We start from the raw sequence: 23403 nt of genomic DNA on the forward strand, positions 1-23403 counted from the left end.
GCAGACTTTCAGCATGCTTATAGAGAAGAGGACTCAACATGTACTGCACTGACACAAATCACTGATGATTGGTTGACAGAAATCGATAATAAGAAGATTGTGGAGCTGTACTGTTAGATTTCAGTGCAGCCTGTGATATTATTGACCATTTTTTATTTTTTTATTCTTATGTATCCGTTATTTTACCAGGTAAGTTGACTGAGACTCTGTCTGAACAAGGTTATGTTTCTCTGTCTGATCATGGTCATATAACTCTGTCTGACCATGGTCGTTTCAATCAGTCTAACTATGGTCATGTCACTCAGTCTGACCATGGTCATGTCTCTCTCAGTCTGACCATGGTCATGTCTCTCTCAGTCTGATCATGGTCATGTCACTCTCAGTCTGGCCATGGTCATGTCACTCTCAGTCTGGCCATGGTCATGTCTCTCTCAGTCTGGCCATGGTCATGTCTCTCTCAGTCTGATCATGGTCATGTCACTCTCAGTCTGGCCATGGTCATGTCACTCTCAGTCTGGCCATGGTCATGTCTCTCTCAGTCTGGCCATGGTCATGTCTCTCTCAGTCTGATCATGGTCATGTCACTCTCAGTCTGGCCATGGTCATGTCACTCTCAGTCTGGCCATGGTTTTGACATTCAGTCTGACCATGTTCATATCTCTCAGTCTAACCATGGTCATGTTTCTCAGTCTGACCATGGTCATGTCTATAAATCTGACCATGTTCATATCTCTCAGTCTAACCATGGTCATGTCTATAAATCTGACCATGGTCATGTCTCTCAGTCTGACCATGGTCATGTCTCTCAGTCTGACCATGGTCATGTCTCTCAGTCTGACTATGATCATTTTTCTCAGTCTGACCATGGTCATGTCTCTCAGTCTGACCACGGTCATGTCACTCAGTTTGACCACGGTCATGTCTCTCAGTCTGACCACGGTCATGTCTCTCAGTCTGACCACGGTCATGTCATTCTAACTCTGACCACGGTCATGTCATTCTAACTCTGACCACGGTCATGTCATTCTAACTCTGACCATGGTCATGTCATTCTAACTCTGACCATGGTCATGCCATTCTAACTCTGACCATGGTCATGTTTCTCAGTCTGACCATGGTCATGTCTCTCAGTCTGACCACGGTCATGTCATTCTAACTCATGCCACTCTGGCTGAACAAGGTCATGTATTTAAAAAGTACTAAATGTATCTCACCTTTATTTAACTAGGTAGGCTAGTTGAGAACAAGTTCTCATTTGCAACTGCGACCTGGCCAAGATAAAGCATAGCAATTTGACACATACAACAACACAGAGTTACACATGGAATAAACAAAACATACAGTCAATAATACAGTAGAGAAAATAAAACAAAAAGTCAAAATGTAGTGAGTGCAAATGAGGTAAGATAAGGGAGTTAAGGCAATAAATAGGCTATAGTGGCGAAGTAATTACAATATAGCAATTAAACACTGGAATGGTAGATGTGCAGAAGATGAATGTTCAAGTAGAGATACTGGGGTGCAAAGGAGCAAGATAAATAAATAAAAACAGTATGGGGATGAGGTAGATAGATGGGCTGTTTACAGATGGGCTATGTACAGGTGCAGTGACCAAATTAGGAATTGGCTTTGGGGGTGACCAGTGAGATATACCTGCTAGAGCGCGTGCTACGAGTGGGTGCTGCTATGGTGACCAGTGAGCTGAGATAAGGCAGGGCTTTACCTAGCAAAGACTTGTAGATGACCTGTAGCCAGTGGGTTTGGTAACGAGTATGAAGCGAGGGCCAGCCAACGAGAGCGTACAGGTTGCAGTGGTGGGTAGTGTATAGGTGATAAAACGGGAAAGCACTATGATAGACTTCATCCAATTTTTTGAGTAGAGTGTTGGAGGCTGTTTTATAGATGACATCGCCAAAGTCGAGGATCGGTAGGATGGTCAGTTTTACGAGGGTATGTTTGGCAGCATGAGTGAAGGATGCTTTGTTGCGATATAGAAGCCGATTCTAGACTTAATTTTGGATTGGAGATGCTTAATGTGAGTCTAGAAGGAGAGTTTACAGACACCTAGGTATTTGTAGTTGTCCACGTATTCTAAGTCAGAGCCGTCCAGAGTAGTGATGCTGGACGGACGAGCAGGTGCGGGCAGTGATCGATTGAATAGCATGCATTTAGTTTTACTTGCATTTAAGAGCCGTTGGAGGCCACGGAAGGAGAGTTGTATGGCATTGAAGCTCGTCTGGAGGTTAGTTAACACAGTGTCCAAAGTAGATGTGGATCAGAGAATCACCAGCAGCAAGAGCAATATCATTGATGTCTACAGAGAAGAGAGTCGGCCCGAGAGTTGAACCCTGTGGCATCCCCATAGAGACTGCCAGAGGTCCGGACAACAGGCCCTCCGATTTGACTCACTGAACTCACTGAACTCTATCAGAGAAGTAGTTGGTAAACCAGGCGAGGCAATCATTTGAGAAACCAAGGCTGTTGAGTCTGCCAATAAGAATGTGGTGATTGACAGAGTAAAATGCCTTGGACAGGTCCATGAATATGGCTGCACAGTAATGTCTCTTATCGATGGCGGTTATGATATCGTTTAGGACCTTGAGCGTGGCTGAGGTGCACCCATGACCAGCTCGGAAACCAGATTGCATAGCGAAGAAGGTACGTTGGGATTTGAAATGGTCGGTAATCTGTTTGTTAACTTGGCTTTCAAAGACCTTAGAAAGACAGTGTAGGATAGATATAGGTCTGTAGCAGTTTGGGTCTAGAGTTTTGCCCCCTTTGTTGAAGAGAGGGATGACCGCGGCAGCTTTCCAATCTTTGGGAATCTCAGACTATACGAAAGAGAGGTTGAAAAGGCTAGTATTAGGGGTTGCAACAATTTCGGCAGATCATTTTAGAAAGAGAGGGCCCAGATTGTCTAGCCCGGCTGATTTGTAGGGGTCCAGATTTTGCAGCTCTTTCAGAACATCAGCTATCTGGATTTGGGTAAAGGGGAAATGGTGGGGGCTTGGGCGGGTTGCTGTGGAGGGTGCCAGGCAGTTGACCAGGGTAGGTGTAGCCAGGTGGAAAGCATGGCCAGCCGTAGAGAAATGCTTATTGAAATGTTCAATTGTAGTGGATTTAACGGTGGTAATAGTGTTTCCTAACCTTAGAGCAGTTGGGAGGAGGTGCTCTTATTCTCCATGGACTTTAGAGTATCCCAGAACTTTTTTGAGTTTGTACTACAGGATGCAAATTTCTGTTTGAAAAAGCTAGCCTTAGCTTTCCTAACTGCCTGTGTATAGCAAGTGGCAACGGTGAGAGACTTGTTTCTGGAAATATGCATTTTTAGTAGGAGCTCAAATTGTTTGGGTACAGACCTGGATAGTAAAGACAGAACTCTGCAGACTATCTTTGCAGTAGATTGCAACACCGCCCCCTTTAGGAGTTCTAGCTTGGCGGAAAATGTTATAGTTAGGGATGGAGATTTTAGGGTTCTTGGTGGCCTTCCTAAGCCAGGACTCAGACACAGCTAAGACATCCGGTTTGGCAGAGTGTGCTAAAGCAGTGAGTAAAACAAACTTAGGGAGGAGGCTTCTAATGTTAACATACATGAAACCAAGGCTTTTACTGTTACAGAAGTCAGCAAATGAGAGCACCTGGGGAATGGGAGTGGAGCTAGGCACTGCAGGACCTGGATTAACCTCTAGATCACCAGAGGAACAGAGGAGGAGTAGGATAAGGGTACGGCTAAAGCCTATACGAACTGGCCGTCTAGCACGTTCGGAACAGAGAGTAAAAGGAGCAGGTTTCTGGGCACAATAGTATAGATTCAAGGCATAATGTACAGACAAAGGTAAGGTAGGATGTGAGTACATTGGAGGTAAACCTAGGCATTGAGTAATGATGAGACAGATATAGTCTATAGAGATGTTTAAACCAGGTGATGTTATCGCATATGTAGGAGGTGGAACATGGTTGATTAAGGCATATTGAGCAGGGCTAGAGCTTCTACAGTGAAATAAGACAGTTATCACTAACCAGGACGGTAATGGACAAGGCATATTGATATTAGAGAGAGGCATGCGTAGCCAAGTGAACATATGGGTCCAGTGAGTGGTTGGGCTGGCTAGGGACACGGCGATTCAGAGAGGAGAGCATGTTGGGGCTAACAAGCTATCAGTTAAAACCTGTTATGGATGATGCGAATTTTCGCAGCTTTTTGTAAAAAATTGCGCAACATTTCAAAGTCCTGCTACTCATGCCAGGAATATAGTATATGCATATGATAAGTATGTGTGTATAGAAAACACTCTGAAGTCTCTAAAACTGGTTAAATCGGGTCTGTGGCTATAACAGAACGTGTTTAGGAGTAAAAATCCCTGGTAAAACTGTTTACCAAAAACACAAAAAAAATATTTGTCCGCCATTCAATGTATTGTTTAAGACGACAGAAAATATATGCGAATCCCCTGTAAACGCATACAGCTTCCACACGATGTCGCCATTGCTGTCAATATCTGAATCATTTATCCTTGGTTACAACACGAATAGACCCCTCCTTTCTTGAGGCGCACCACAGTATGTTGTGAAACTGAAAAAATGGACGATGATTTCCAGACTTGCTGCTATCGTATACAGATCGCCCCGTGATCAATTTGATACATCATTAACGTTTATTAATACCTAAAGTTGGTTTAGAAAAGTCGTTTGAAGTGATTTCTAAAAGTTTATAGGCGACTTTTGTAATTTTAAAAAGTGACGTTGCGTCTTGTAAATGGACTTTTCGCAGCATCAGACTGGCCTTCAGCAAATTACATTTTGGGTATACAATGACGGATTTAATCGGGAAAAAGACCCAATTGTGATGTTTATGGGACATATAGGAGTGCCAACAAAGAAGCTCGTCCAAGGTAATGAATGTTTTCTATTTTATTTCTGCGTTTTGGGTAGCGCCGGCTACCGCAAAATCTGTTGTTTACGTGTCGTGCTGGTATTTTGGGGGGGTGCATGCTATCAGATAATAGCTTCTCATTCTTTCGCCGAAAAGCATTTTACAAATCTGACTTGGTGGCTAGATTCACAACGAGTGTAGCTTTAATTCAGTACCTTGCATGTGTATTTTTATGAAAGTTTGAGATTTATTGAGTACTATACTCGAGTACTATAGGTGGTGCTCTGAAATTTCCGCTGAGCTGTCCCTGTGCAGGGACCACCTCCATAAGTCGTTTTAACAGACCGGGGCTAGCAAGCTAGCAGTTAGCTGACCTGGGTTAGCAAGCAAGAAGTTAGCAGACCGGGGCTAGCAAGCAAGCAGTTAGCAGACCGGGGCTAGCAAGCTAGCAATTAGCAGACCGGGCTAGCAAGCTAGCAGTTAGCAGACCGGGGGTAGCAAGCTAGCAGTTAGCAGACCGGGGCTAGCAAGTTAGCAAAAGGGCCTTTGGGGGACGTCGCAATGGAGGTAAGTCTGATTTTTCCACCTTGTGCGGTGACGTCGATAGACCAGTCGTGGATTCGTAGGGTTCCAAGTAGCTCTAGATAGCTAGCAGGCCGCGTTTAGCAGAATGGGCCTTCAGCAGACGTCGCGCCTGTTGGAATCCTCGGGCAGATTATGTCGGTATTCCAGTCATAGAGGATCGGTATGGAGTTCCGTGTCCCGTACCGGCAGTAGAAGGGGTCCGGATATTGTAGCCTGGGAGTGGGCTTCGGTGGTATCCCAGGAGCCCTAGCCGGGCTAGCTTCAGGCTAATTGGTGCTTGCTCCGGGATGGAAACGCTAGCCAGGAGTAGTCACCCGGGATTGTGGTTAGCTAGTTGCGAAGATCCAGGTGAAAGGGTTCAGAGTTTGCGGTAGGAATCTGGGGATATGGAGAGAAATAGGTCTGTTATGCTCTGGTTTGAGTCATGTTGTACGAACTGATGAGATCTTTCCGAGCTAAAGGTTAGCTGATGACCGCTAGCAGTGGTTTGCTGACTGATAGCTGGTAGCTAGTTAGCTGACTTGCTTCAATTGAGAGATTCCAGATCCGAAGTAAATAGAAATACATTAGAAAAAAGCAGATCCACGCCACATTGGGTGAGGCGGGTTGCAGGAGAGGATTTAGAAGTTGAGGTTTAGGAAAATATTGAAAAAAGATATGTGAAGAAAAATATATAAAAAAATATATACAAGGGACACGACAGGACAAAGACAAAGACGTCTGACTGCTATGCCATCTTGGAATCTCCGTCTGACCATAGTCATGTCCCTCAGTCTGACCAGATCATGTCACTAAGTCTGACCATGGTCAAATCACTAAGTCTGACCATTGTCATTTCACTCAGTCTGACCTTGGTCATTTCACTCAGTCTGACCATGGTCATGTCTATAAATCTGACCATGGGCATGTCACCCTCAGTCTGACCATGGTCATGTCTATAAATCTGACCATGGGCATGTCACTCAGTCTGACTGTTGTCATGTCGCTCTCAGTCTGACCATGGTCATGTCACTCAGTCTGACCATGGTCATGTCTCTCAGTCTGACCTTGGACATGTCACTTAGTCTGACCATGGTCATGTCTCTCAGTCTGACCTTGGACATGTCACTCAGTCTGACCATGGTCATGTCTCTCAGTCTGACCTTGGACATGTCACTCAGTCTGACCATGGTAATGTCACTAAGTCTGACCATGGTAATGTCACTCAGTCTGACCTTGAACATATCACTCGCAGTCTGACCTTGGACATGTCACTCAGTCTGACCATGGTCAATTCACTAAGTCTGACCATTGTCATTTCACTCAGTCTGACCATGGTCATGTCACTCAGTCTGACCTTGGACATGTCACTCAGTCTGACCATGGTCATTTCACTCAGTCTGACCATGGTTTTGTCATTCAGTCTAACTATGGTCGTGATTATCAGTCTGACCATTGTCATGTCTATAAATCTGACCATGGGCATGTCACTCTCAGTCTAACCATTGTCATGTCACTCAATGTGACCATAGTTATGTCACTTAGTCTGACCATGGTCATGTCTCTCAGTCTGACCTTGGACATGTCACTCAGTCTGACCATGGTCATGTCTCTCAGTCTGACCTTGGACATGTCACTAAGTCTGACCATGGTAATGTCACTCAGTCTGACCTTGGACATGTCACTCAGTCTGACCATGGTCATTTCACTCAGTCTGACCATGGTTTTGTCATTCAGTCTAACTATGGTCGTGATTATCAGTCTGACCATTGTCATATCTATAAATCTGACCATGGGCATGTCACTCTCAGTCTAACCATTGTCATGTCACTCAATGTGACCATAGTTATGTCACTCAATATGACCATGGTCATGTCACCCTCAGTCTGACCACGGTCATTTCATTCTCAGTCTGACCATGGTCATGTTACTCAGTCTGACAAAGGTAATTTTACGCTAGGTCTGAGAATGGTCATGTCACTGTCAGTCTGATCTTGGTCATGTCTCTCAGTCAGACCAGGTAATGCCACTAAGGCTGACCATGATCATCTCACTTAGTCTGACCTTGGCCATGTTACTCTCAGTCTGACCACGGTCATGTCACTCTCAGTCTGACCATGGTCATGTCACTCTCAGTCTGACCATGGTCATGTCACACTCAGTCTGATCATGGTCATATCACTTAGTCTGACCATGGTCATGTCTCTCAGACCGACCATGGCATTGTCTCTCAGTCTGATCATGGTCATCTCACTCAATATGTCCATGTTCATGTTAGTCAGTCTAACCATGGTCATGTCTATAAATCTGACCATGGGCATGTCACCCTCAGTCTGACCATGGCCATGTTACTTAAGGTGACCATGGTCATTTCACTCAGTCTGACTATGGTCATGATAATCAGTCTGGCCATTGTGATTTCTATAAATCTGACCATGGGCATGTCACTCTCAAAATGACCATGGTCATGTCACCCTCAGTCTGACCATGGTCTTATCACTCAATCTGTACATGTTCATGTTTCTCAGTCTGATCATGGTCATGTCACTCAGTCTGAATGTGGTCATATCACTCTCACTCTGACAATGGTCTCGTCACTCTGTCTGAACAAGGTCATGCTTCTCTGTCTGACCATGGTCATGTCCCTCAGTCAGACCAGGTCATGTCACTAAGTCTGACCATGGTCATTTCACTTAGACTGACCATGGTCATGTCACTCTCAGTCTAACCATGGTCATATTACTCAGTCTGACCATGGTCATGTCACTCTCAGTCTGACCATGGTCATTTCAATCAGTCTGACCATGGTCATGTCACTCAGTCTGACAATGGTCATGTCAGTCTCAGTCTGATCATGGTCATGTCACTCTCAGTCTGACCATGGCCATGTTACTCTCAGTCTGACCAAGGTCATGTCACTCTCAGTCTGACCATGGCCATGTTACTCTCAGTCTGACCATGGTCATGTTACTCTCAGTCTGACCATGGTCATGTTACTCTCAGTCTGACCATGTTAATGTCAGTCTCAGTCTGACCATGGTCATGTCACTCTGCCACTCTGGGGTGGCAGGGTAGCCTAGTGGTTAGAGCGTTGGGACTAGTAACCGGAAGGTTGCAAGTTCAAACCCCCGAGCTGACAAGGTACAAATCTGTCGTTCTGCCCCTGAACAGGCAGTTAACCCACTGTTCCTAGGCCGTCATTGAAAATAAGAATTTGTTCTTAACTGACTTGCCTAGTTAAACAAAGGTAAAATAAAAAAAATAAAAAATAAAACTCTCAGTCTGACCATGGTCATGTCAGTCCCAGTCTGACCATGGTCATGTCAGTCTCAGTCTGACCATGGTCATGTCTCTCAGTCTGACCATGGTCATGTCTCTCAGTCTGACCATGGTCATGTCTCTCAGTCTGACCATGGTCATGTTACTCTCAGTCTGAACATGGTCATGTCAGTCTCAGTCTGACCATGGTCATGTCTCTCAGTCTGACCATGGTCATGTCTCTCAGTCTGACCATGGTCATTTCACCCTCAGTCTGTCTCTCTATCTGACTATGATCATGTCTCTCAGTCTGACCATGGTCATGTCTCTCATTCTGACCATGGTCATATTACTCAGTCATTTTACTCAGACTGTCCATTGCCATAGTCATTTTACTCAGACTGTCCATTGCCATTTCAATCAGTCTGTTCATGGTCATGTTACTCAATCTGACCATTATCATGTCAATCAGTCTGACCATTATCATGTCATTCAGTCTGAACATGGTCCTGCCACGTAGTCTAACCATGGTCATGTCACTTTAAGTCTGACCATGGTCATGGATCTCTCACTCTGACCATGGTCATGGATCTCTCACTCTAACCCTGGTCATGGATCTCTCACTCTAACCCTGGTCATGGATCTCTCACTCTGACCCTGGTCATGGATCTCTCACTCTGACCCCGGTCATGATCTCTCACTCTGACCCTGGTCATGGATCTCTCACTCTGACCCTGGTCATGGATCTCTCACTCTGACCCCGGTCATGATCTCTCACTCTGACCCTGGTCATGGATCTCTCACTCTGACCCTGGTCATGATCTCTCTCTCTGCCAATGGTCATGTCACTCAGTCTTACCATGGTAATATCACTCTGTCTGAAAATGGTTATGTCAATCAGTTTGATCGTGGGAATAGAACTCTCTGCCCATGGTCATGTCACTAAATCTGACGATAGTCATTTCACTCGATCTGACCCTGGTCATTTTCATTCAGTCTGACCATGGTCATTTTCATTCAGTCTGACCATGGTCATTTTCATTCAGTCTGACCATGGTCATGTCTCTCAGTCTGACCATGGTCATGTCTCTCAGTCTGACCACGGTCATGTCTCTCAGTCTGACCACGGTCATGTCTCTCAGTCTGACCATGGTCATTTTCATTCAGTCTGACCATGGTCATTTTCATTCAGTCTGACCATGGTCATTTTCATTCAGTCTGACCACGGTCATGTCTCTCAGTCTGACCATGGTCATGTCTCTCAGTCTGACCACGGTCATGTCTCTCAGTCTGACCACGGTCATGTCTCTCAGTCTGACCACGGTCATGTCTCTCAGTCTGACCATGGTCATGTCTCTCAGTCTGACCATGGTCATGTCTCTCAGTCTGACCATGGTCATTTTCATTCAGTCTGACCACGGTCATGTCTCTCAGTCTGACCATGGTCATGTCTCTCAGTCTGACCATGGTCATTTTCATACAGTCTGACCACGGTCATGTCTCTCAGTCTGACCATGGTCATGTCTCTCAGTCTGACCATGGTCATGTCTCTCAGTCTGACCATGGTCATTTTCATTCAGTCTGACCACGGTCATGTCTCTCAGTCTGACCATGGTCATGTCTCTCAGTCTGACCATGGTCATGTCTCTCAGTCTGACCACGGTCATGTCTCTCAGTCTGACCACGGTCATGTCTCTCAGTCTGACCATGGTCATGTCTCTCAGTCTGACCATGGTCATGTCTCTCAGTCTGACCACGGTCATGTCTCTCAGTCTGACCATGGTCATGTCTCTCAGTCTGACCATGGTCATGTCTCTCAGTCTGACCATGGTCATGTCTCTCAGTCTGACCATGGTCATGTCTCTCAGTCTGACCATGGTCATGTCTCTCAGTCTGACCATGGTCATGTATATCAGTCTGACCACGGTCATGTCTCTCAGTCTGACCACGGTCATGTCTCTCAGTCTGACCATGGTCATGTCTCTCAGTCTGACCATGGTCATGTATATCAGTCTGACCATGGTCATGTCTCTCAGTCTGACCACGGTCATGTATATCAGTCTGACCATGGTCATTTTCATTCAGTCTGACCATGGTCATGTCTCTCAGTCTGACCATGGTCATGTCTCTCAGTCTGACCACGGTCATGTCTCTCAGTCTGACCATGGTCATGTATATCAGTCTGACCATGGTCATGTCTCTCAGTCTGACCATGGTCATGTCTCTCAGTCTGACCATGGTCATGTCTCTCAGTCTGACCATGGTCATGTATATCAGTCTGACCATGGTCATGTCTCTCAGTCTGACCACGGCCATGTCTCTCAGTCTGACCACGGTCATGTCTCTCAGTCTGACCACGGTCATGTATATCAGTCTGACCATGGTCATTTTCATTCAGTCTGACCACGGTCATGTATATCAGTCTGACCATGGTCATGTCTCTCAGTCTGACCATGATCATTTTCATTCAGTCTGACCATGGTCATGTCTCTCTGCTCTTTTTTTGTGTTCTTTTTCGATCTCTTTCAGACACTAAATTGCTCTCTCTGCCTTTCACTCCCTCCCATTTCTCGTTCTTTATCTCTCTCTCTGCCTTTCACTCCCTCCCATTTCTCGTTCTTTATCTCTCTTTCTGCCTTTCACTCCCCCCATTTCTCATTCTTTATCTCTCTCCCTGCCTTTCACCCCCCTCTCTCTCGCTCTCAAAAACTCTTCTCAATCTTCAGAGTACAATACCCATCTCCAATAGACACTATTTCAGAGAGCCGAGTAGAATCCATCTCCATTAAACACTATTACAGAGAGCCGAGTAGAACCCATCTTCATTAGACAATATTACTGAGAGCCTTAGAGAACCCATCTCCATTAGACAATATTACTGAGAGCCTTAGAGAACCCATCTCCATTAGACAATATTACTGAGAGCCTTAGAGAACCCATCCCCATTAGACAATATTACTGAGAGCCTTAGAGAACCCATCTCCATTAGACAATAATACTGAGAGCCTTAGAGAACCCATCTCCATTAGACAATATTACTGAGAGCCTTAGAGAACCCATCCCCATTAGACAATATTACTGAGAGCCTTAGAGAACCCATCTTCATTAGACAATATTACTGAGAGCCTTAGAGAACCCATCTTCATTGGACAATATTACTGAGAGCCTTAGAGAACCCATCTCCATTAGACAATAATACTGAGAGCCTTAGAGAACCCATCTCAATTAGACAATATTACTGAGAGCCTTAGAGAACCCATCTCCATTAGACAATATTACACAGAGCCTTAGAGAACCCATCTCCATTAGACAATATTACTGAGAGCCTTAGAGAACCCATCTCCATTAGACAATAATACTGAGAGCCTTAGAGAACCCATCTCCATTAGACAATATTACTGAGAGCCTTAGAGAACCCATCTCCATTAGACAATATTACACAGAGCCTCTCTCTGAGATGATTGCCTTTGAAAAGTAATTCTAAAAACACACTTTAAACCACATTAGCTGTATTCTGTTCTTCTATTCAACAGGACATCATAACTATCTCTGTGCTGGTCGAAATGACTGCATCGTGGATAAAATACGGAGAAAGAATTGTCCTGCGTGTCGCCTGAGGAAGTGCTACCAAGCTGGGATGATGCTCGGAGGTACCTTTGTGGTCATGTCTCTCTGTCTTCTTCTTCTACTAAATGAATGCCCTCCTCACCAATTATCTAGAGAACATCACATTAAAGGGGTTACAAATAAACACTCTCTCATCTCAAGCAGGAGTCACACACTTTGAAATCATAATTTCCAGTCAAGGAGAATGTTGAAATGGCCTTTCAGATAACACACAGAGACCAAACAAAATCATCACACCCTGTCATTACTATCTGAAATGTTCTTTCTCTTAGGATATTACCTTTTGGATGTTTAATGAACTCCAGATGTAGGATCTTAATTTGATCACCCTGTTGCAGGAGAACTTTCCCGCAATGCATGACATTTTAAACTTGTAGTGTATTTGTAGTTTAAAAAGGCTTCTGAAGTTTGTAATTTCCACTTTGAAATTTTCAGGCTTGATTTTCCCTAACGGAAAATGTATTAACTCCTACAAAAATGTAAATTAATTATAAATTTACATAATAATTCACATTCCCTGTTGCTGCAGGATTATCTTCCTGCTGTAGCAAATTTGGCTCAAATTAAGATCCTACATCTGTATGGTAAAAACAGTTTATTCAAAAACTAAAGTGCTCTTGTAAAAGCCTTTGTCTGACCTTTCATTTGACACATTTTATGTGTCATGGGTTATTGAGGAGGAGTCAGTGTGTTATATTACGGGTTGTTAATCAGTCAACCGTTCAAGGCCGTACCAGTCATCCAAAATTACAATTTACAGAAAAATAAATACAGTAATTATTTAGTAACCTTTTTTTTTTTATCCAGACAAACTAAACCTGAAAACAATATTCTTTAAAAAAAATAATTATATCTTTTAACTTTGGCCTCAGACAGAATATCTTATGTCAGCCGACACATCTGATAACGAAGCATTTCATAGATGTTGAACCCCGTCTTCATTTCATTCAGCCCCGTGCCAATGTCTATATACAGTATGTGAATAACAAGTGTCCCTTGTGCTCTTCACATGTTTTAACTGACCCTTGTGGTAATTATTGTCACAGGGCGGAAGCTGAAGCGTTTTGGGGCCCTGAAGGCAGGTCCAGCCTTGATGTTCCAGGGGCCCTTATCAGCCCTGGGAGATGGTCTGGCCCCAGCCTTGATGTTCCAGGGGCCCTTGTCAGCCCTGGGGGATGGTCAGACCCTGGCCTCTCTACCCTGCATGCCTGGCCTCAACGAGCTGCAGCTCTCCCCTCAGATCATCAGCATTCTGGAGAGCATTGAGCCTGAGGTGGGGTCGGAGTTTCTGATTTAGGGGGGGAATCCTAACCTCCACCTAAATCTAATTGTAACTTAGTCATGCATTGAAGTCAATAAGAGACTAAGGGAAAATATGACTGAAGGACAAGTTAGGTTTCATATTCATCATAGGCACCTTTTGCTTTGTATTGTCCTGCTGCTGACAATGGATTGACATTCAGGGATCAATCATGTACTCCTCTGTCCGTCTACCAGGTGGTGTACTCTGGCTATGACAACTCCCAGCCTGACATGCCACACCTCCTCCTCAACAGTCTCAACAGACTGTGCGATAGACAGCTGTTGTGGATCGTCCGGTGGTCCAAGTCCCTGCCAGGTAATAAAACAGTGTAATGATGTGTGTGTGTGTGGTTTATCAATGTCTGAGAATGTCCTGAGAGACAGACTGTGATTCATCTGGTGATCAAGTAACAGCAGGAAGAATGTCAACTGGTTTGATTTCCTATCTTGACGTCTGCACACGTTTAACCCATTCACACTTCATTAAACTGATGTAAAATGGAAGGTTTTCCCCCATGCGGATCCAAGTTAGGATTGGTCCATATGAGTTCCTTTACTGGAGTCAACCTGTACCACATTACAGACAGCAGTAGTAGCATGCAGTCGCCTTGGTCAGGTCTGCCAGGTAACAGAATAACTGTATTCAGGGTTGACTTATGATATAAGTCTATGTTTGCTTCCCAAATAACACACTATGCCCTATATAGTGCACTAGTTTAGACCGGAGCCCTATGGCTCCCTATTCTCTAGATAGTGCACTACTATAGACCAGAGCCCTATGGCACATTATGCCCTATATAGTGCACTACTTTAGACCGGAGCCCTATGGCACCCTATTCTCTATATAGTGCACTAGTTTAGACCAGAGCCCTATGGCACACTATGCCCTATATAGTGCACTACTTTTGACCAGAGCCCTATGGGCTAGGCCTCCTCAGGGCCAACACACTCACCATGGTCTCCATGGTCACCACACCGAAGGTCAGCGAAGGTCTCACTCCCTAACACTGGCAGGCAGAGATACAGCCAGGGAGACCATGTGGAAAGTACGACCAATCCTTTCTTCTCTTTTCACACCCTTTATAATTACTGGTAACCTCCTAAACACCCTTTAACGCTTCTGGTGACCTCCTAAACACCCTTTATAACTACTGGTAACCTCCTAAACACCCTTTATCACTAAACCTCCTTTATCACTACTGGTAATCTCCTAAACACCCTTTATCACTACTGGTAATCCCCTAAACACCCTTTATATCTACTGGTAACCTCCTAAACATCCTTTATCACTACTGGTAACCTCCTAAACAACCTTTATAACTACTGGTAACCTCCTAAACACCCTTTATAACGACTGCTAAACTCCTAAACACCCCTTTATAACTACTGGTACCCTCCTAAACACCCATTTATAACCACTGGTACCCTCCTAAACACCATTTATAATTACTGGTAACCTCCTAAACACCCTTTATAATTATTGGTAACCTCCAAAACATCATTTATCACTACTGGTAACCTCCTAAACACCCTTTATCACTACTGGTAACCTCCTAAACACCTGTTATCACTGCTGGTAATCTCTTAAACACCCTTTATCACTACTGGTAACCTCCTAAACACCCTTTATCACTACTGGTAACCCCCTAAACACCCTTTATATCTACTGGTAACCTCATAAACACCCTTTATCACTACTGGTGACCTCCTAAACACCCTTTATCACTACTGGTGACCTCCTAAACACCCTTTATCACTACTGGTAACCTCCTAAACACCCTTTATCACTACTGGTAACCTCCTAAACACCCTTTATCACTACTGGTAACCCCCTAAACACCCTTTATATCTACTGGTAACCTCATAAACACCCTTTATCACTACTGGTAACCTCCTAAACACCCTTTATAACTAAACACCCTTTATCACTACTGGCGACCTCCTAAACACCCTTCATCACTACTGGTAACCTCCTAAACACCCTTTATAACTACTGGTAACCCCCTAAACACCCTTTATATCTACTGGTAACCTCATAAACACCCTTTATCACTACTGGTAACCTCCTAAACACCCTTTATAACTACTGGTAGTGATATCATCACAGCTTTGGATAATATCAGTCAAAACACTAACTTGTAGGTAGAATCATAGAATTACATATATAATCCATACCCTATGTCATGTCATATAGAATCCAAACCCTATGTCATGTCATATAGTATCCATACTGTATGTCATGTCATGTAGAATCCATACTGTTTTTCATGTCATATAGAATCCATACCCTATGTCATGTCATATAGAATCCATACCCTATGTCATGTCATATAGAATCCACACTGTATGTCATATCATATAGAATCCATACCCTATGTCATGTCATATAGAATCCATACTGTATGTCATGTCATATAGAATCCATACTGTATGTCATGTCATATAGAATCCATACTGTATGTCATGTCATATAGAATCCATACTGTATGTCATGTCATGTGGAATCCTTACTGTCATGTCATAGAATCCATACTGTATGTCATGTCATGTCACTGTATGTCATGTATAGAATCCATACTGTATGTCATGTCATGTGGAATCCATACTGTATGTCATGTCACGTGGAATCCATACTGTATGTCATGTCATGTAGAATCCATACTGTATGTCATGTCATGTGGAATCCATACTGTTTGTCATGTCACGTGGAATCCATACTGTATGTCATGTAATGTGGAATCCATACTGTATGTCATGTCATGTAGAATCCATACTGTATGTCATGTCATATAGAATCCATACTGTATGTCATGTCATATAGAATCCATACTGTATGTCATGTAGAATCCATACTGTATGTCATGTCATGTGGAATCCATACTGTATGTCATGTCACGTGGAATCCATACTGTATGTCATGTCACGTGGAATCCATACTGTATGTCATGTCACGTGGAATCCATACTGTATGTCATGTCATGTAGAATCCATACTGTATGTCATGTCATGTAGAATCCATACTGTATGTCATGTCATGTGGAATCCATACTGTATGTCATGTCATATAGAATCCATACTGTATGTCATGTCATGTAGAATCCATACTGTATGTCATGTCATGTGTAATCCATACTGTATGTCATGTCATGTGGAATCCATACTGTATGTCATGTCATGTGGAATCCATACTGTATGTCATGTCATGTAGAATAATCTTTGTGGACACAATACCTATGTAAGAAGAACACAAGTAACATGTCACAAACCTTGTTTGTAGCCTGAAAGTACAAGGAGGGGCATGTTAGCACCAAACAGGTCTGGATTTCAGGATACCTGCTTTCTATGAAGTGATCAATATAAGTAGAAGATTGAAGACAAAGAAAGGGAAGGCTAGTTCCCATAAGGAGAGGTAATGATTTGACAGGAAGGGAAGGCCAGTCTTATAAGGAGAGGTAATGATTTGACAGGAAGGGAAGGCTAGTTCCCATAAGGAGAGGTAATGATTTGACAGGAAGGGAAGGCTAGTTCCCATAAGGAGAGGTAATGATTTGACAGGAAGGGAAGGCTAGTTCCTATAAGGAGAGGTAATGATTTGACAGGAAGGGAAGGCTAGTTCCCATAAGGAGAGGTAATGATTTGACAGGAAGGGAAGGCTAGTTCCCATAAGGAGAGGTAATGATTTGACAGGAAGGGAAGGCTAGTTCCCATAAGGAGAGGTAATGATTTGACAGGAAGGGAAGGCTAGTTCCCATAAGGAGAGGTAATGATTTGACAGGAAGGGAAGGCTAGGTCCCATAAGGAGAGGTAATGATTTGACAGGAAGGGAAGGCTAGTTCCCATAAGGAGAGGTAATGATTTGACAGTAAGGGAAGGCTAGTTCCCATAAGGAGAGGTAATGATTTGACAGGAAGGGAAGGCTAGTTCCCATAAGGAGAGGTAATGATTTGACAGGGAGGGAAGGCTAGTTCCCATAAGGAGAGGTAATGATTTGACAGTAAGGGAAGGCTAGTTCCCATAAGGAGAGGTAATGATTTGACAGGAAGGGAAGGCTAGTTCCCATAAGGAGAGGTAATGATTTGACAGGAAGGGAAGACTAGTTCCCATAAGGAGAGGTAATGATTTGACAGGAAGGGAAGGCTAGTTCCCATAAGGAGAGGTAATGATTTGACAGTAAGGGAAGGCCAGTTCCCATAAGGAGAGGTAATGATTTGACAGGAAGGGAAGGCCAGTTCCCATAAGGAGAGGTAATGATTTGACAGTAAGGGAAGGCCAGTTCCCATAAGGAGAGGTAATGATTTGACAGGAAGGGAAGGCCAGTTCCCATAAGGAGAGGTAATGATTTGACAGGAAGGGAAGGCCAGTCTTATAAGGAGAGGTAATGATTTGACAGGAAGGGAAGGCCAGTTCCCATAAGGAGAGGTAATGATTTGACAGGAAGGGAAGGCCAGTTCCCATAAGGAGAGGTAATGATTTGACAGGAAGGGAAGGCCAGTCTTATAAGGAGATGTAATGATTTGACAGGAAGGGAAGGCCAGTTCCCATAAGGAGAGGTAATGATTTGACAGGAAGGGAAGGCCAGTCTTATAAGGAGAGGTAATGATTTGACAGGAAGGGAAGGCCAGTTCCCATAAGGAGAGGTAATGATTTGACAGGAAGGGAAGGCTAGTTCCCATAAGGAGAGGTAATGATTTGACAGTAAGGGAAGGCTAGTTCCCATAAGGAGAGGTAATGATTTGACAGGAAGGGAAGGCTAGTTCCCATAAGGAGAGGTAATGATTTGACAGTAAGGGAAGGCTAGTTCCCATAAGGAGAGGTTATGATTTGACAGTAAGGGAAGGCCAGTCTTATAAGGAGAGGTATTGATTTGACAGTAAGGGAAGGCTAGTTCCCATAAGGAGAGGTAATGATTTGACAGTAAGGGAAGGCCAGTTCCCATAAGGAGAGGTAATGATTTGACAGGAAGGGAAGGCCAGTTCCCATAAGGAGAGGTAATGATTTGACAGTAAGGGAAGGCCAGTCCCATAAGGAGAGGTAATGATTTGACAGTAAGGGAAGGCCAGTTCCCATAAGGAGAGGTAATGATTTGACAGGAAGGGAAGGCCAGTTCCCATAAGGAGAGGTAATGATTTGACAGGAAGGGAAGGCCAGTCTTATAAGGAGAGGTAATGATTTGACAGGAAGGGAAGGCTAGTTCCCATAAGGAGAGGTAATGATTTGACAGGAAGGGAAGGCTAGTTCCCATAAGGAGAGGTAATGATTTGACAGGAAGGGAAGGCTAGTTCCCATAAGGAGAGATAATGATTTGACAGGAAGGGAAGGCTAGTTCCCATAAGGAGAGGTAATGATTTGACAGGAAGGGAAGGCTAGTTCCCATAAGGAGAGGTAATGATTTGACAGGAAGGGAAGGCTAGTTCCCATAAGGAGAGGTAATGATTTGACAGGAAGGGAAGGCTAGTTCCCATAAGGAGATGTAATGATTTGACAGGAAGGGAAGGCTAGTTCCCATAAGGAGAGGTATTGATTTGACAGGAAGGGAAGGCTAGTTCCCATAAGGAGAGGTAATGATTTGACAGGAAGGGAAGGCTAGTTCCCATAAGGAGAGGTAATGTTTTGACAGGGAGGGAAGGCTAGTTCCCATAAGGAGAGGTAATGATTTGACAGTAAGGGAAGGCTAGTTCCCATAAGGAGAGGTAATGATTTGACAGGAAGGGAAGGCTAGTTCCCATAAGGAGAGGTAATGATTTGACAGTAAGGGAAGGCTAGTTCCCATAAGGAGAGGTATTGATTTGACAGTAAGGGAAGGCTAGTTCCCATAAGGAGAGGTAATGATTTGACAGTAAGGGAAGGCTAGTTCCCATAAGGAGAGGTAATGATTTGACAGGGAGGGAAGGCTAGTTCCCATAAGGAGAGGTAATGATTTGACAGGAAGGGAAGGCTAGTTCCCATAAGGAGAGGTAATTATTTGACAGGAAGGGAAGGCAAGTTCCCATAAGGAGAGGTAATGATTTGACAGTAAGGGAAGGCTAGTTCCCATAAGGAGAGGTAATGATTTGACAGGAAGGGAAGGCCAGTCTTATAAGGAGAGGTAATGATTTGACAGGAAGGGAAGGCTAGTTCCCATAAGGAGAGGTAATGATTTGACAGGAAGGGAAGGCTAGTTCCCATAAGGAGAGGTAATGATTTGACAGTAAGGGAAGGCTAGTTCCCATAAGGAGAGGTAATGATTTGACAGGAAGGGAAGGCTAGTTCCCATAAGGAGAGGTAATGATTTGACAGGAAGGGAAGGCTAGTTCCCATAAGGAGAGGTAATGATTTGACAGGAAGGGAAGGCTAGTTCCCATAAGGAGAGGTAATGATTTGACAGGAAGGGAAGGCTAGTTCCCATAAGGAGAGGTAATGATTTGACAGGAAGGGAAGGCTAGTTCCCATAAGGAGAGGTAATGATTTGACAGGAAGGGAAGGCTAGTTCCCATAAGGAGAGGTAATGATTTGACAGGAAGGGAAGGCTAGTTCCCATAAGGAGAGGTAATGATTTGACAGGAAGGGAAGGCTAGTTCCCATAAGGAGAGGTATTGATTTGACAGGAAGGGAAGGCTAGTTCCCATAAGGAGAGGTAATGATTTGACAGGAAGGGAAGGCTAGTTCCCATAAGGAGAGGTAATGTTTTGACAGGGAGGGAAGGCTAGTTCCCATAAGGAGAGGTAATGATTTGACAGTAAGGGAAGGCTAGTTCCCATAAGGATAGGTAATGATTTGACAGGAAGGGAAGGCTAGTTCCCATAAGGAGAGGTAATGATTTGACAGTAAGGGAAGGCTAGTTCCCATAAGGAGAGGTAATGATTTGACAGTAAGGGAAGGCTAGTTCCCATAAGGAGAGGTATTGATTTGACAGTAAGGGAAGGCTAGTTCCCATAAGAAGAGGTAATGATTTGACAGTAAGGGAAGGCTAGTTCCCATAAGGAGAGGTAATGATTTGACAGGGAGGGAAGGCTAGTTCCCATAAGGAGAGGTAATGATTTGACAGTAAGGGAAGGCCAGTCTTATAAGGAGAGGTAATGATTTGACAGTAAGGGAAGGCTAGTTCCCATAAGGAGAGGTAATGATTTGACAGGGAGGGAAGGCTAGTTCCCATAAGGAGAGGTAATGATTTGACAGGAAGGGAAGGCTAGTTCCCATAAGGAGAGGTAATGATTTGACAGTAAGGGAAGGCTAGTTCCCATAAGGAGAGGTAATGATTTGACAGTAAGGGAAGGCTAGTTCCCATAAGGAGAGGTAATGTTTTGACAGAAAGGGAAGGCTAGTTCCCATAAGGAGAGGTAATGTTTTGACAGTAAGGGAAGGCTAGTTCCCATAAGGAGAGGTAATGATTTGACAGGGAGGGAAGGCTAGTTCCCATAAGGAGAGGTAATGATTTGACAGGAAGAGAAGGCTAGTTCCCATAAGGAGAGGTAATGATTTGACAGTAAGGGAAGGCTAGTTCCCATAAGGAGAGGTAATGATTTGACAGTAAGGGAAGGCTAGTTCCCATAAGGAGAGGTAATGTTTTGACAGTAAGGGAAGGCTAGTTCCCATAAGGAGAGGTAATGATTTGACAGGAAGGGAAGGCTAGTTCCCATAAGGAGAGGTAATGATTTGACAGGGAGGGAAGGCTAGTTCCCATAAGGAGAGGTAATGTTTTGACAGTAAGGGAAGGCTAGTTCCCATAAGGAGAGGTAATGATTTGACAGGAAGGGAAGGCTAGTTCCCATAAGGAGAGGTAATGATTTGACAGGAAGAGAAGGCTAGTTCCCATAAGGAGAGGTAATGATTTGACAGGAAGGGAAGGCTAGTTCCCATAAGGAGAGGTAATGATTTGACAGGAAGGGAAGGCTAGTTCCCATAAGGAGAGGTAATGATTTGACAGGAAGAGAAGGCTAGTTCCCATAAGGAGAGGTAATGATTTGACAGGAAGGGAAGGCTAGTTCCCATAAGGAGAGGTAATGATTTGACAGTAAGGGAAGGCTAGTTCCCATAAGGAGAGGTAATGATTTGACAGTAAGGGAAGGCTAGTTCCCATAAGGAGAGGTAATGATTTGACAGGGAGGGAAGGCTAGTTCCCATAAGGAGAGGTAATGATTTGACAGTAAGGGAAGGCTAGTTCCCATAAGGAGAGGTAATGATTTGACAGTAAGGGAAGGCTAGTTCCCATAAGGAGAGGTAATGATTTGACAGGAAGGGAAGGCCAGTCGTATAATGAGAGGTAATGATTTGACAGGAAGGGAAGGCTAGTTCCCATAAGGAGAGGTAATGATTTGACAGGAAGGGAAGGCTAGTTCCCATAAGGAGAGGTAATGATTTGACAGTAAGGGAAGGCTAGTTCCCATAAGGAAAGGTAATGATTTGACAGTAAGGGAAGGCTAGTTCCCATAAGGAGAGGTAATGATTTGACAGTAAGGGAAGGCTAGTTCCCATAAGGAGAGGTAATGATTTGACAGGGAGGGAAGGCTAGTTCCCATAAGGAGAGGTAATGATTTGACAGTAAGGGAAGGCTAGTTCCCATAAGGAGAGGTAATGATTTGACAGGAAGGGAAGGCCAGTCGTATAATGAGAGGTAACGATTTGACAGGAAGGGAAGGCTAGTTCCCATAAGGAGAGGTAATGATTTGACAGGAAGGGAAGGCTAGTTACCATAAGGAGAGGTAATGATTTGACAGGAAGGGAAGGCCAGTCTTATAAGGAGAGGTAATGATTTGACAGGGAGGGAAGGCTAGTTCCCATAAGAAGAGGTAATGATTTGACAGTAAGGGAAGGCCAGTCTTGTAAGGAGAGGTAATGATTTGACAGTAAGGGAAGGCCAGTCTTATAAGGAGAGGTAATGATTTGACAGGAAGGGAAGGCTAGTTCCCATAAGGAGAGGTAATGATTTGACAGGAAGGGAAGGCTAGTTCCCATAAGGAGAGGTAATGATTTGACAGTAAGGGAAGGCCAGTCTTATAAGGAGAGGTAATGATTTGACAGGGAGGGAAGGCTAGTTCCCATAAGAAGAGGTAATGATTTGACAGTAAGGGAAGGCCAGTCTTGTAAGGAGAGGTAATGATTTGACAGTAAGGGAAGGCTAGTTCCCATAAGGAGAGGTAATGTTTTGACAGTAAGGGAAGGCTAGTTCCCATAAGGAGAGGTAATGTTTTGACAGTAAGGGAAGGCTAGTTCCCATAAGGAGAGGTAATGATTTGACAGGAAGGGAAGGCTAGTTCCCATAAGGAGAGGTAATGATTTGACAGGAAGAGAAGGCTAGTTCCCATAAGGAGAGGTAATGATTTGACAGGAAGGGAAGGCTAGTTCCCATAAGGAGAGGTAATGATTTGACAGGAAGGGAAGGCTAGTTCCCATAAGGAGAGGTAATGATTTGACAGGAAGAGAAGGCTAGTTCCCATAAGGAGAGGTAATGATTTGACAGGAAGGGAAGGCTAGTTCCCATAAGGAGAGGTAATGATTTGACAGTAAGGGAAGGCTAGTTCCCATAAGGAGAGGTAATGATTTGACAGTAAGGGAAGGCTAGTTCCCATAAGGAGAGGTAATGATTTGACAGGGAGGGAAGGCTAGTTCCCATAAGGAGAGGTAATGATTTGACAGTAAGGGAAGGCTAGTTCCCATAAGGAGAGGTAATGATTTGACAGTAAGGGAAGGCTAGTTCCCATAAGGAGAGGTAATGATTTGACAGGAAGGGAAGGCCAGTCGTATAAGGAGAGGTAATGATTTGACAGGAAGGGAAGGCTAGTTCCCATAAGGAGAGGTAATGA

At 44.0% G+C, this 23403-nt stretch overlaps 1 protein-coding gene across 1 annotated transcript in view; it reads left to right on the top strand.

The window, feature by feature from the left end:
• The window catches only part of LOC139385520 (progesterone receptor-like), a 47393-nt gene that overhangs the window by 10012 nt on the left and 13978 nt on the right, over window positions 1-23403 (top strand). The window contains exons 3-5 of the mRNA XM_071130642.1: window positions 12229-12345; window positions 13369-13595; window positions 13820-13940. Coding sequence (XP_070986743.1) covers window positions 12229-12345; window positions 13369-13595; window positions 13820-13940 — 465 coding nt within the window. The remainder of the gene's footprint in view (window positions 1-12228; window positions 12346-13368; window positions 13596-13819; window positions 13941-23403) is intronic.

Source organism: Oncorhynchus clarkii, chromosome 27 (genome assembly GCF_045791955.1).
Source record: "Oncorhynchus clarkii lewisi isolate Uvic-CL-2024 chromosome 27, UVic_Ocla_1.0, whole genome shotgun sequence".
NCBI classification, from domain to species: Eukaryota; Metazoa; Chordata; class Actinopteri; order Salmoniformes; family Salmonidae; genus Oncorhynchus; species Oncorhynchus clarkii.